At 36.9% G+C, this 14572-nt stretch overlaps 1 protein-coding gene across 1 annotated transcript in view; it reads left to right on the plus strand.

Moving 5' to 3' along the window:
* ESR1 (estrogen receptor 1) overlaps positions 1–14572 on the plus strand; it is a 169917-nt gene that overhangs the window by 75681 nt on the left and 79664 nt on the right. Inside the window, 1 exon segment of the mRNA XM_054194804.1 lies at positions 5800–5990. Within this exon segment, the coding sequence (XP_054050779.1) occupies positions 5800–5990 (191 nt within the window).

Below are 14572 nucleotides of genomic sequence, written 5' to 3' on the forward strand. Positions count from 1 at the left end.
AGAAGCTACACACAGGAAAAAAAATGTTATTTGCAAACTTGTATTTTTAATAAACCCAAATTAAGGCTACCTGTGCAAGTCTTATTTGGTCCCTTTGTGCCTTTGTGATTATTATTATAATAATTATTTACATAATTATGAGGTAATCGTAAGTGGACTGCTGTTTCAACATATGAAAAGGATCAACTCTGGAACATGTCGTGCTCATATATGTCACTGTAAATTCTCTATTCATTTCTCGCAAAGACTCGTAACTGAAAAAAGGATTGAGGCAAAAATTTCAAGAGGTGTTATGTGAAGGCAGCTGATTGCTGGCCTGAAGAACTAAATTCTCTGTCTAATTCTACCACAAATGCTTCTGTGAAGTTCAGAAATCATTTAAATCAAACTCCTCACAAGTAGTCTTGTGGTGTATTGTAATTTTCTTTGTGCTGAATGGAAGTCCTACAGTCTGATTTATGTAAGTGTTGAACATTTACCCTTGCAATTGCAGACAAGGAAACTAGCACTCTGAGCATTCAAAGTGCTATTTAATGGTGGGTACTTAAAAAACTCTGGTTGCACATAGCTCAGTATATACTTTTGACTTTAATCTCTCTCAGCCTCATTTTTTATCCTTTCAACTCACAGGAGTATTGGAAAAATACATTCATTAGCACCTGTCAACTGCTAAAATGCTATAGTGGCATGGAAATACTGGAAGGAAATTAGCTCTGGTGTTATAGCTGAATTTGGATAGTGTGCTGATAGTAAGGCACCAGACACTGAACTGTCAGGAAGAAAAAAAGGCAGAATAGCTGCTCATTTAATAATTTTTTTTTTTTATTCTTTGCACTGATGAGCTGTTTCCCTGTGAAAAGTATGGCCATATAATTAAAGAGAACATATGCACAGGAGGAATAAATGAAGGTTTCAGTTACATTTGCAAGGTGCAGTTCAGCCATACGCTATATTTAAAATCTTAATCTTCTTTTAATGTATATTCATATAAAGCATGTGTGTGGGTGTTTCTGCATTCACCTCATGTACAGAAAGAAATTATTAACCTCCTGCACATAAGAAAAAAATCAGAAAATTGCCATTGCTTCAGAGGTGTTTGAATTCTGGGCTACTCTGTGAGGTACAGCTACACCACCACGTTTCACTTCAGACTAATGAAAATGACCCTGTCAGTGAGTTGTAGTTTAGATTCCAGCAACACTGAAAAATAGAATGAAACAGAACCAATTTCTCAGTATTTACTCCAAAGATTTTTTGGTATTAATTTAAATTTCAGAACTGTTGAACTGACAAATAAATTGAGCTCTTTCCTCTTTTAAACCCACCCTCCATCCCCAACCCTCCTGCCATCCCCCAAAAAAGCTTCCACATTTTTCAGAAAGTTGGGCAAACTTCTGTGTTGTCAAGGAGATCAGCTGCAAAATGATTAGCTCACATTTATAAACCATTGAAAACCAATCCCAGGAGTGGAAGTGTGGGAGACAGAAATATTGAAAACGTCCAAATTCAGGTATTAAGCACATGAACGAGAAGCCTGGGCTCCCATCCCCTCCCCTCAATAGAACTTCCAGGGAACGTGGGTGGAGATGCCACCGACTGCACAGTGACTGTGCATAGACACACCTCTCTAGACTTTAATCCAGCCTGCAAATATTAGTGACAGATCTGAGAAAAAATTAAATTTGACAAAAATGAAGTTTTAAGGGACTGAAAGGATGTGCAAATTTATACTGGCTTTAGCGAATAGCTTTAGAGGAGATTTTTCTTCACATGTGGCATGGTTTAATTTTGGCATATCCAAATATAGTTATTCAATCACTCATTTTAAAATTAACCAGAGTTAAGGATGAAGGAAGATGATAAAACTAATGCCAAAGGAAATGTTTAATTTCATGTTGAATAAGAAGTTTTGATGACCTGAAAAGATATGCTTTTGTTTTCATGTTGACAGAGCCTGTTCTCAACACTACAGTTTTTTGGTCAATACCGAGCTGTTTTTCCTAAATTATTTTACTTTAGTTACTAAATAAAACTGTATTTTATTCTAGTTCCAAAGCAAACTTTCCAATGTCTTCTGACTGTGAAATATATTTTCTGATACATCGAGAAATACTGTTAATATTTTAAGATTATTTTATTATTCAACTTTCATATAACTTAATTTCTTCTCATTTTTTTTCCCTAAATTTCTCTCCTGTCAGTTATCTTTATTTTTTTTTTTCCTGCACTAAGGCCTGTCCTTTTTTCAGTTGGTTTCCTTGCCATTTTTTTTCTTAGTTGGCCTTCACATGAAGTGAAGTAGTGAAGTGAAGACAATATGAAGTCGTTCTTCATATTGTCTCTCCTCATTCCTTTATGTCAGTTATTTCTTCACGTCATCCATTCACTACACCAGCTTAGGGTCTGCTACACAGGTAGTCCTGTTAAGGTGTCCCTGCACTCACCCTGAAGGAGAAGAGGTTATATGAGCCAAATCCATGAAACAAGTGAGATGAAGCGACCAGAGGAGCATTTCTCCAGCATGAAGGTTTCCTCCTGCATTGTTGTCACCGGTGGCAAGGGAGCTGCTGTGCAAGTCTGCTCTGGTGGCCTTCCTGGTTGCACTCTCTATTTCCTCTAGTGTAAAGACTTGTGAAGGCACAGGGAGCTGTGCAAGGCTGTGGGAGAGGGAAGAGAAGGGGCTGGCCATGCAGTCCACATAGAGATCTGAATTGCAGGGAACCCCCTCACATCCTACAGCTTATTTTCACCCAGGAGTGAAACAGTGCTCTTTCAATGTAACGAGTTTGTATGCAGGAAAACAACAGAGGTCTAAGTCAAATGTGAAGTGCATGGGCATTATGGGCAGGGGTGAGCAGTGGCGTTGCTCCCCTGTCCTTTGTACCACGGATCCTGTGGGTGCTTGCAGGGAGCGTGCTGCCTCATTGCTTCAGCCCCAGACTCCCTCTGAAAAAGTGGCCTCGTGTCACTGAGGATGGCCAGAACCTATGGGACAGACTCCCCGCAAGCAGCGTCGCAGAATATGTCTGTCTTTACTACATCTTTCTTGTTTGTGATTGTGCACCTTATTTTCTTTGGGGTGTACATTTTCATAAGATTTCTTATCTCTTCTAGATAGAAAACCTAGATTTTTTTTTTTTCGTTTCAGGCTATTTTTCAGCCATTTTTATTATTCTTAAATATAATTTGAATAAAAATTATTTGGGAACCTAGCCTTGATCTGAGTGAAGATAAATATTCTGAAAAGCTGAAAAATTGAATTATCTGGACTGAATGATGGCTGATACCTTTTGGTATTTCTTTACTCTATTTCAATTTTACCTATTAGTTAATGTGTGTCCTTTTGTATGCAACCAGGAAACTAGGATTGCTTTAGTAATTGTGTGTGTGTGTGTGTTGGAAAATTACTACACACCAGAAAAAATATGTAATTGTTTTGGAACTTGTTTTTTTTTCCCTTTCACTGTTTTTTGGAAAAGGTAACTTAAAATTTAGACTTTATAAATTTGTAATTTATTAGTACTTCATATTGATATGAAGATGATTTGGGGAACTTTTATCTTGTATACCATGCATATTTGTAACAGTTTTGAAAAAAAAAAAAGACCAAAAATTATGAATACCTATTAGGTGGTCACATATACCTAACAGGCTAGTCTATTGCTGTTAAAATTATATTGGCAGTTATTTGCTTGCTTGCTGTTTTACTTCAAATATTTAAAACATTCTTGTAGTTACATACACCTACAGGTCTATTTTTTTTAAAAAAGCCACATTGTGGTTAATTTACAGTTATACTGAGAAGATGGATTAGATGATCTAGCTGCAGGCAGGGGAGAATGGGGTGGAGAAGATAAGAAGCAACAGCTTTGGTCAGTACTTAGCAGAAAAAAAAAGAAGTCAATTAAATGAGGCACTGGGAAAAAGCAAATTCAAAGGAAGATTCAGGACCTGGAGAAGAATAAAAAAACTACCTAGGTTTGGTGGGCTGGAAAAGGTACTTGCGTGAACAATGTATGTGTTGTATCCACAATTTATTAATGATATTGTTTTCACTTTTTCACATTTTAACATCTAAAATATGCAAGGATTTCTTTTTTCCCCTGCTTAGTTTGTTAAACTCATGTTGTCACATTGTGACATTCTCCAGTTTTCTCATCTCACTAAAAAGCCAGAGTTGTGCCATGTCAGCACTTCACCATTTGCAGTTCGTTCTGTCTTGCCCAAGTCCCAGGGAAACAAAAATAAATTTAAATAAGTGTTCAAAATCAGCTGGTGTATAAGGTTTGGTAATGAACTTCGGGTTTAAAAAGTGCAGTCTTCCTGAATGATGCCAGTAGCAGTTTCTGCAATCTGATATGGTGAAGCCTCATGTTTCTCTAATAACTGATGTTCATTCAAAGCTGTTCAATGAAAATGTATCTTATTCGGGGACAGAAATGATATACGTGAAAAGTCTCAAGGGGATCACTGGCACCACATGTGAGAGTGTCCAGGTGACTTTGTCGGGTAGAAAGCTTTTGGGCATTGAAACGGATTGTAACCGGAGATTTCAGGGAACATTGGCTAGATGAAAGAGGATAGTTAAGTGTACGTAGAGTAATCGGAAAGTGGCTGGGGGGTATTGGTTTGGAGCCGGAAGCTGCTGCTGGTGCCGGAAGGTGCTGTTGGTGCCAGGTGCCTCAGTTCATCAAAACAAAGGAAATTTTGCTGCGGTGAAGAAGGGAATAAGGAAAAATTAATTATGTAGGAAGAAATCTGAAAGAGAGCGCCAACATTCTTCTAGGCTCAAAGCCAGCATATGTTTGTTTGAGAAAATGTTGGAACTCTGGCGAGATAAGAGCCACCTGTTTGTTAGCCATCAATTAAAACATACATGTTAAGTGGATAATTACTGTAAACAGTAGGATTCTTCATGCTTTAGCTTGTCTGATGCTGTCACACACAGTTGTATTTGTCTCCTGGACAACTTGTAGTTCAAACTGTTACTGGAAAGCATGTTTTGCAAGAGCTGTTTGCCTTCCAGGAGCAATCCCAGAGTTCAATGCTGGTTCTCTTGGTAATTTCACATCCTCTCATCTTATTGAATATTATTTACCATGCCTGTAGGAGCTACCCATAACAACTTCTTGCCGCATCCACTAGATGTGAATTCATTGCCATTTACACTACAGATTTGTTCGGTTTTCATTCAGCAACATACTGCACATGTGGGTCACATGCACGTCTAGTATGTCTAGTGCATGTCTAGTAACAAGCTCATTACTAGAACTAAAATTCTTTGGCAACAATTTTTAATGCCTTCTGACTTTTCTTCTTATGTTAAAACCACGTCTTAATTTTTATGAAAGTGGTACTGTAATGAGAATAGAGACTGTTATATGCAGTATTATATCTTTGACAATGTGAGAAGAGTTCGCACTTCTAATTGGCCAATATTAATTGAAAATAGCCTGGTTAATAATTTAAGTGACTTGCAAATTCAAGTACAAACATTAAGTGATTTTCGCCTCAGGTTCTCAAAGTACCTACTGATGCTGCAGTCATTCTGAACCCTTTGGACAGGAGCAGGTACACAAAAAAATGCTGATTTTCTGTGTTCCTTTGTGACGGCTTGAGAAAAATTGATTAATTTATCAAATAGCTTTTTAATTTTTCAAGGTAAAATGCCTAAATAACATTATTTTTTGGTCCATCTGTCATTTCAAAACTAGATCGGCTTTTCTTTCTTACTATCTGCAGGAGTGGATGAGACTTAACCCTGCTAAAAGAATTATGCTTCTTTTTTGCTATTAACAGGGCAAGCTCTGATAACAGGCGCCACAGCATCCGGGAGAGGATGTCCAGTACCAATGAAAAAGGGAGCCTGTCCATGGAGTCGACCAAGGAGACCCGGTACTGTGCTGTCTGCAACGACTATGCTTCAGGCTACCATTATGGGGTCTGGTCTTGTGAGGGCTGCAAAGCTTTTTTCAAAAGGAGTATTCAAGGTAATAAGTTGTTCAAGTGAATCACCTTTACTCTTTATTCTTGAGGAAACTGTGAAGCTACTTGAGATTGCTGACTGAGACCAGGAAAATGACATCTATTAAGTTTTCATTAGCAGCTGCTGCGCTCTCCCATCTCTGTATTTGGTGAATGCTTCTAGCAGGTATATAATAAGATGTTATTTATTCTGTGATTAATGAGGGAAAGAAAAGCTTCTCCATGTTCTCCTTGGTTTAGGTATGTCTGACCATGGAGGCAGTGAGAAATCTAATTTAAAAATCTGTATTGGATCAAGATGACCACTCTTTCAGGCTATGTATATCTCTTTTCGGCAATTAAGTTCTTATCCAATCATTTTTTTTTGAGAATTCCCTGTCAGATGAAGATTAATTCACGGTGATTGATTTATTAATCTTAATTTAGTGCTCCATTAGCAAGATGGTTCAATTCAAATCCCAAGTCCTTGAAGATGCGAGATGTCTTTTGAGTACCTACCAATATTGAAAAGGAATGTTTCCTTGATAGTATTTGTCTCTGTCAGCAAAGCAGGGCTTTGAACTATAGACAGAATGTTTTAGTTCACTGTCTTTTCATGGCTAAAAGTACACTGTGAAAGGTGTCCAGTGGAGCATCTAACAGAAACAATGTTAATTACTGTGACCAGAAAATTCTTGATTTAAATGCCACTATGTGGAATGGATAGCTTTTTGCTTTGTTCAACATCTCTTAAACTGAGTAAGAAGAAAGTATGATTCCACTGAAAATTCAGGTACTGTTCAATATCTAAGTCTTATTTTGTAAAAGAAAAGAAAACAGATTTCTTCCTTTCCAAACAGAAAACTAGCAAAGCACTATGCTTTAGTTATGTTTCTGTAGTTTTTTTTAGTTCTCCAGGGGATATATAGGCACAGAAATTCCTGTTGCTCCTTTTTTGAAGTAAACATAGTGAGGAACAGGTTTTACCGCATATCACAAAGTGTGATTATTGCCTGCTTTGTTGCATGACTACCACTGAAGTGAGTTAAATAAGACTTCCAGCATTCAGCTCAGAATTTTGCCCGCCTTAAAGAAAAAAGTGAAAGATTGGCTGTGGGGTGGACATTGATGAAATGATTTGAATGTCAGTGATTAGTTAAAAGCTGTATTTTTACTTTTCCAGACTCATCAAAATGATTTTTAGAAAAGAGAGTGGTTACAGCCAGAGGTCAATAATAAGCAACACTGGAAGGAGAAAGGGTGAAATGCCTGACTCTTAACATCAGAATAGTTTACTTAAACCTGTGACGTAGGTAGAACAACTCCCTTATTGAGAGTTTTCCATTATTTTTTGTTTTGAGTTCCCCTGACCTGATCAGAATTATTCTTATAATTTTGAAATTCTGTCCTCATTGTCGAACTGAACTAAATCAGCAACAAGTGAAAATTGAAATATTCTTAAGCAAAAGTAAGAGTTAGTTGCCAAGTAACTGTACAGCACAGCTCTTCAGCTTTTGGTCACTATGGAAGAAGAAATGAATCTGACTCTTTCATTGAGTTCCATGGTTCTGTGTCAGCACTTGGATGGTTTTGCCCTAGTCTGCATGTGGATCTGTCTCTTATCTATTTGTGCTACAGTACATGCTAATTAGTAAATTTAGTTCTTGCTACATTTATACACTTAACATAATTTTTATGTAGGTAAGCTTTAAAAATTTAAAACTTAAGTTTCCAGTGTCCAGTAAAATGCCTTTCTTGATCTTTAAGTCATGTTTGCTCTAATCTAGAGCCCATTGCTTCTTGCCCTGTACCCTTGTGGGCATGAAGAAGGCATATTAAAACAACCTTTTACATAGTTGAAGACTGTTATCATATCTTTCCTCAGTCTTCTCTTTTTTAGACTAAACAAACCCACTTCTTTCAGTAGAACATGCTTTCTAGTCTTCTGATCCCATTTGTTAAACTCCTCTGTACTTTCTCCCATTGATCCAGCTCTTTTGTGGTTAATATCAAAAAATGACATATGCTAGTATCAAGTAAGTAATTCAAGAATATGAGTACTTATGAGAGAATTGTGATCAGTTGATCACAGATGGTATGAAAAGTCTGCTGAAGGACTTTTTGAATTACCTACTGGATCTGGAAGAGGTGTCTACCTCAGCAATTTCATGTTCTCATTGGACATGTGTCCAATTTATGAAAATGACAATGATTTTTAGACTGTGAATACATGAGAAAACATGCAATTTACCTTGCAGAGGGTAATAATTTTAAATGGGTTGTGGTTGGATATCTAGGAATGAATACTGCTAAAGTATTAGGTATATGTGTAGAAGAATACATGGACTAAATATTATTGAATTTGCATTGTATATATGATATGCATTCCTAAAACAGGGACGACAATTTCCTGGGAATCATATGATTAAACTGTATTGAGGCACACAGGACTTGTTTGTATGAACAAAAGTAACACAGAATGCTTTTGGCAGAGTTTTTTATTATTGTTTATAATGTGTCTTCTGTGTCTTTCTTTAAATGCAAGATAACTTTTTTGCTTTGCTGTCCTGTATTTCCAATACATATATAGATGCAGAGGTGATTGGTCATTTTAATACTACTCATCAGAGATTTCGTAGGAGAATTACTGTAGTGAAGTTTGATGTTCTTAATGGACTGTAGCGAAACATTCTATATGGTTCTTAATAGAACCACAGGAAAAGATGAGTACAGACATGAACAATGAACAAGCTGTACAGGGTAATCCATTTCCTCCCTGTGTATCTGTTATTCTCAGTAATATCTGAGGTATTTATGCTTACTTGTGTAAGTATATACTTAAAGTTTTTGAAAACTCACATCTACATTGGAACTTAACCCAAGGTGGAGATGGGTAGCTTCATTTTTATCCAGGGGAGCTGAAATGGTTCTGGAAATATTTTGTGAATTTTAAATGCTAAGTTGTTTTTCTTTGCTGTCAAACAATTAAAGCTCAAAAGGCAACCTGAATTAGTAACTGTATCTCAATATATGCAACTGCTCAATTTTGTTTAAACAACAGATGTTTGGTGGGAAATCACAACTGCCTCCTGAAAATCCCCATGTCAGTCTATTTTGTTAATGTCGCAAAAGTGATTTGGGACCTTGTTTTGAGAGAACTCTGTGCAGACTGCTATTAATGTATAATGTTTCATAGGAGAGAAAAAATCACATAACACCAAGAACACTGTGTTGCTTGGTGATAGAAGAGTGCTTTATTCTTTGCCCAGCATATGTAGCCTTCAGGAGTGTACTTGGTCAACTAACTTGAGTCCAGAAGCATAACAAGCAGTCACATCACAGCACTCTGTACTTCTCTACTAAAATATTTATGGATTTTAAGATCAGGAAGGGCCATTAGGTCATTAAGTCTGGTCGTCTTCTCAATATAAACTTTATGTGCTATCCGCGTACAAAGCCTGGTAACGTGATGGAGGTAAATCTTTTAGAAGATGCTCAGCCTTGATCTGTGTGCTCAAGAGCTTTCTTACAATGATTGCTTATTCTAATGATTTTTCCTCCCATCTGCTAAAAAAATAGCCTTTCTAATTTGAATTACTTTGTCTTTTATATCACATCCACAAAGCAGACTTAGTATCTAGTATCTCTCTCCTATGAGAAGTTCTTATAACTTGTTAAATCACCTTGATATCTTAAGTGATCTAAAATGTTTCAATTTCCTGCTGTATATATTTCTATCTTCTGAGTCGTTTCTCTTTGCACATTTTCTGATCCCCCCACACCCATAAGAGCTTCTTTAAAATTTGGATGTCAGAGTTAGATGAAGTATTTCAACATCAGCCTTACAAATGCCATTTACAAATTAAAAATCCCCTTGTGACTCACACATTCTTTCCCCCTCCGTCTACTTCTCATGTTTTTTGGATAGCCACCAAAGGGTATGGGAATAACTCTTACCATCTCTGACAAGCATCCAACAAATGCCTACGTATGTGGGGCTGAGAACCCCCAGTGAGAGCTCAAGGGATTCAGAACAAATGAGGGGTAACTCCATACACTGGAGGATATCTTGATCTCAGAATTGCTAAGTATTTTAGAAATCCACACTTCTATTTCTCTGCCTCCTTCATATGCCCTTCTGATGTTTTTCAAGTGCACCTTCTCTGCCTTTTCTCACAGCTGTATGCTCAGACAAAAATCTGGGATATTTCACAAATATTCAGTAAAGAATTACTACAGGATGCAAGGCAGTACCAGCCCAGCAAGAACAGGTTGGCATCTGAGAATGGATGAATAGGCATGCTGAGGCATTCCAGAGGCCTGCCATTAATGTCTTGATCACAGAGATATAGTGGCCTCTGAAGTCCAGGAATTCTTCAAGCTGGGAAGTATTTTAATTGTGTGGCTTAACATGGATTTTATTTAACAGTTATGTGTTCTGACCATCAAGTAGGAGAGTTTTGGCAGTAGACTTTAAGTGTTATCAATTGTTTTAATTTCACAGCGATAGTGCTGTACTTTGTTGAAAGTATGTAGTTCAAACTTTAATGCTAGGAGTGGTGGTAATACATTCTTTTGGTAATACTTTCTTTTGAGTTGGAGAGAATTTCACTGGTAAAACATGCTTAATAAGTGAGTGTTTAGGTAATGCTGCAGTGCAGCAATTTCAATATTGTCAATTTGGGAGGTTTCTGCGATCTTCCCTTTAACTTTCCATTATTGCCTTTTGTTTTCATGGTATTTTTGTAATCTGTTTGATAACAGCTGCAAATGCTGCACAGATCCTGCAGCCAAGAAGACAGAAACTCCCTAATAAGACTGCTTGTACACTGATTCTATGTTGTCAGCAGAAAGAGCAAAACTACAAAACATGAACCTAAGTGAGACTAGCACTGGTAATCACAGCCAATAAATAGGGGACTGCAGACAGGTGTTCAGTCTCAAAGTGGAAAACACAGAGGTAGGTGACTGCTGGAAGTTTAAAGTCTAGAGACTGTGTTTGGGAAGTCCACCAGGGTTTAGCCATCACTGGAACTGCTCTAACAGCCTGTGGTCAGCCGGGTTCTTCTGAAAATTCTTTTGATTTATTTTTGTGTTTTCAGTAATTTTTCTCTAGAGCCCCTTGAGTTAACACATGCTCTGATCCTTGTCCCCTAAAAAACATTTGGAATGCAGCAGTCTAATTGATGTTGATATTGTTTCAGAAACTAGGGTGTTATTGAAAGGCAAGAGTCAGTATCTCTTTTTTCCTAGTAAGGCAATTTTGAATGTGGTACTTTTCCAGTGAGTATTAAGTACTGCGTTCAGCATGGATGTGGAAGTTACCTAAGATATTCGCAGATACTTCCCTATTTTTCATGGTCTAAGCAAATCATAGGGCTGCAGTGGACCTTGAGCCCTAGTCCGTCCTTCTGTCCTGCGACAGGATCAACTGTTGCCAATTCCTTACATATGTTTATTGAACTGCTTCTTAAAAACCTGTAGCCTGATCCAATGTTTTATTCTCCTTATCTCTGAAGGTTACTATGAAATTTGAATCTTTCTTCCTGCAGGTTAAGCTCATCACTTATTTTCCTGTCTATCATGCCACAGGAAACAAATTGTTCTCTTTCATTCTGCAACAGCCTTTAAAACATGGAAGATTGCTATGACACTTTTTAAAAAAATGAATTATTATTCTGTTTTACCTAACCTGAAGAAGCACATGGGTTTTGTTTTCTAGACTTCTAATCTTCTGGTTATTTTGCTTTGGAGATTCTCCACTTGGTCCTGTTTTCTTTTTTTCTTGAAGCATGATTTCCTTCTATAACATGCTTTACGAGTACTGAACAGAGCAATAGGATTACCTTACAAGCCCAGCCGGTGGTATTTATCTACATCCATCACAGTGTAATGTTTGCCTTATTTATAGAAACATGACAGTGTTCACTCATAATCAGTGTTTAATGCGGAATAAACTCAAGCACACTTTTCTGTAGAAGAAACCACTTCTTTCCCATCTTATTTTGTGCATCTGATTATTCCTGTTTTAATGTAGGGGTTTGTACTGATCCTTACTTTTGCGACAAAATCCCTAGCCCTTTTTCCCCATGTGCTATCTCCGGTTTGCCAAGATAATTTAGAATTCTCATCCTGTAGCCTCCTGCCATTTATTTCAGATTTATTTCTGTCTGACTAGCAGAATAGTCTGGTCTTTTCTCTGTTCTTTTAACACATATAAATGTCATCTACAAGTGAATAATATTTAATAAAATAAATACTCCAGTCCATTTCCCATCAGTGAGGAAAATACTGTATAGAACTGGATCCAGGACAGACACTATGGAGCCTCATTCAATATCAGCTTCCATTGTAACAGTGAACTCTGATAGTTCTTCCCTGAAACTGGTTTTCTGAAATCAGCTAAACTATATTTTTCTAGCTTACATATGAAATGTCACCCCAGGCAACGCTGAAAGACTTTCTGAAGTTGGGCAACATACTTTACCAGAAAGTAGAAAACACTCACTGACTGTTATCTAATTTTACAAATGGTCACTGCTTCTTCCTCTGCCAAGTCCGAAGCTTTTCACACCTCCTAGACAAAATCCCTAGCCCTTAGAAGCCATACTTAATGTGTCCTGTATTATTAGCCTTAATGGCGTTTTACTTCCTCTGGAATATGATTGTTGTGCCATATCAAGCAACAAAAAAAACCCTGAACAGTATTTCTTCTTGTAAGTATTTAATTCATATTTGGAAACTCACATTGTTCCTAGCTCAGGACTGAGCCTTCAGCAGTTCAAAATATTCACAAAGAAAAAAAAAGCAAAAAAAAAAAAAAAGCAAAAAAAGCTTTACATTTACAAATGACAAGAGAACGTACGTTTGTCCAGCAGGAAAGTGCTTAACTGTTCCACTTGGTTTTAGAACTGTGAGGGAAATACATTTCTGTAATCTCATTTAAGTCAGGTAGGTTTATTTATTTAAACTGGCTCCATAAGTTTCACTCCCATGAACTTTCAGATTTTCTGTAGGTTAAGTTGTCCTTTGCAGGCACTTTTAAGAAGTGGAAATCAAACTGGAGAGAACTACGTAAGATGACTAAACCGATAAATTTACTGGAAGTGCATCAAGTGATCTTTGACATAATTTATTTCCAAAAGGAGACTATTCACAAACTTTATTGAAGTATGCATACTAGTTCAGGGTTACTGTAAAAGAACTAACACGGCAATTAACTGCTGGTATAATTTAGTAACAGAGGTAGCAAATATCTCAGTGTCGTAATTCTTTGAATAAGATTATGTATTTCTCTCAAAGATTTGATTTAATTTAGTTACAAATTGTTGAAATAGTTGGACTTCCATTGCTATAAATAACACAGTTATTCCCCACTTGAAAATATGGCTAAGGCAACAGAAGAAGTTATCTTTGTTGACCTCTCGGATTGTAAAATGGATGAATCTTCTATAGGGCATGGATGATATTAGGGTGTAAGTGAGAAAACCAAGGAGCACAGATATATAGCAGTAAATGAAAGAAGAGCATAACTAGGTTTTACTTTGCATAGGAGGGTGATACATAGGGCAGAGAAGGGGCTTTTTGTCAAATACCGATGTTAAAGACTAATATTATAATTTAACAAACCAGGAGTTGACTGTACTGCAGTTTCAGTTTCACAAACTTCAATGCAGAAAACTCACTGTGCTTAGAAATGCCCACATCCACAGGATGGTCTGCGCAGTGAGAATCCTGTGTCCCCCCACCCCACCCCAGTAGAATACAAATACCAGCACTCCTTTACAGGAGTACTGTGAGGATAAATGCATTGCAGCTCCTTGCAAACTTTATGATTCCAGAAACCATTCAAATACCAAAGATCCTAATACAAAATAAGAGTAGCTAAGCTTATTCAATAGGTCCCACCACAGTCCTGTGTTATACCAGGAATAAAAATAGAATTATATTAATTTTCTTGTTGCTAACAATTGATTGGATTTTAAGTGCACAAGAGTAATTTGCAATATTTTTAATGTTTTGGTCTCTTTATGTCAGTTGTGGGAGTTTTCTGTAGTAGAATTCCACCCCTTCCCATTTTAGCTCAAGCTCAAACTGGGAAGCTAAAAATACATGAGATTTCATTCAAAGTTGATGGGAATAAGATGGCCATGGCTTGCCTACGACTTTCTCTGAAAATGCTTTTTGTCTCTGGAGGGATCATATTGAGGTGGTTGTGAGTAATACATTGTGGGAGGTTTTCCTTTAACACAGCTGTTGGTTTAATCATGTGCCAAGGATTTAAAACAATTGTGATTTATCAGATAGGGAAACAGAAACTAGATGTCACACTCCTTGCCAGATTTTGTAGAGATTGGGATCTGGATTGGTGTCTTTTTTTATTTGCCATGAGGAAAAAATATACTTCCTACTTTGTTATCTTGTCTAAAATTAAAAAAGATGGGAATGGAATTGACGTAGAAGTAGACTTTGCACGTGATATCATACTCCTGAAATAGTAGGTGAAAGACCAATTGAAATTTTAGGACTAAAGCCAATAACAAAAACTTTGAAATTATCTGCTGGAGTAGAAAATATAATTTTATATTTATATATTTATACAGTTAAA

This window comes from Rissa tridactyla, chromosome 3, assembly GCF_028500815.1.
Source record: "Rissa tridactyla isolate bRisTri1 chromosome 3, bRisTri1.patW.cur.20221130, whole genome shotgun sequence".
Classification (NCBI taxonomy): Eukaryota; Metazoa; Chordata; class Aves; order Charadriiformes; family Laridae; genus Rissa; species Rissa tridactyla.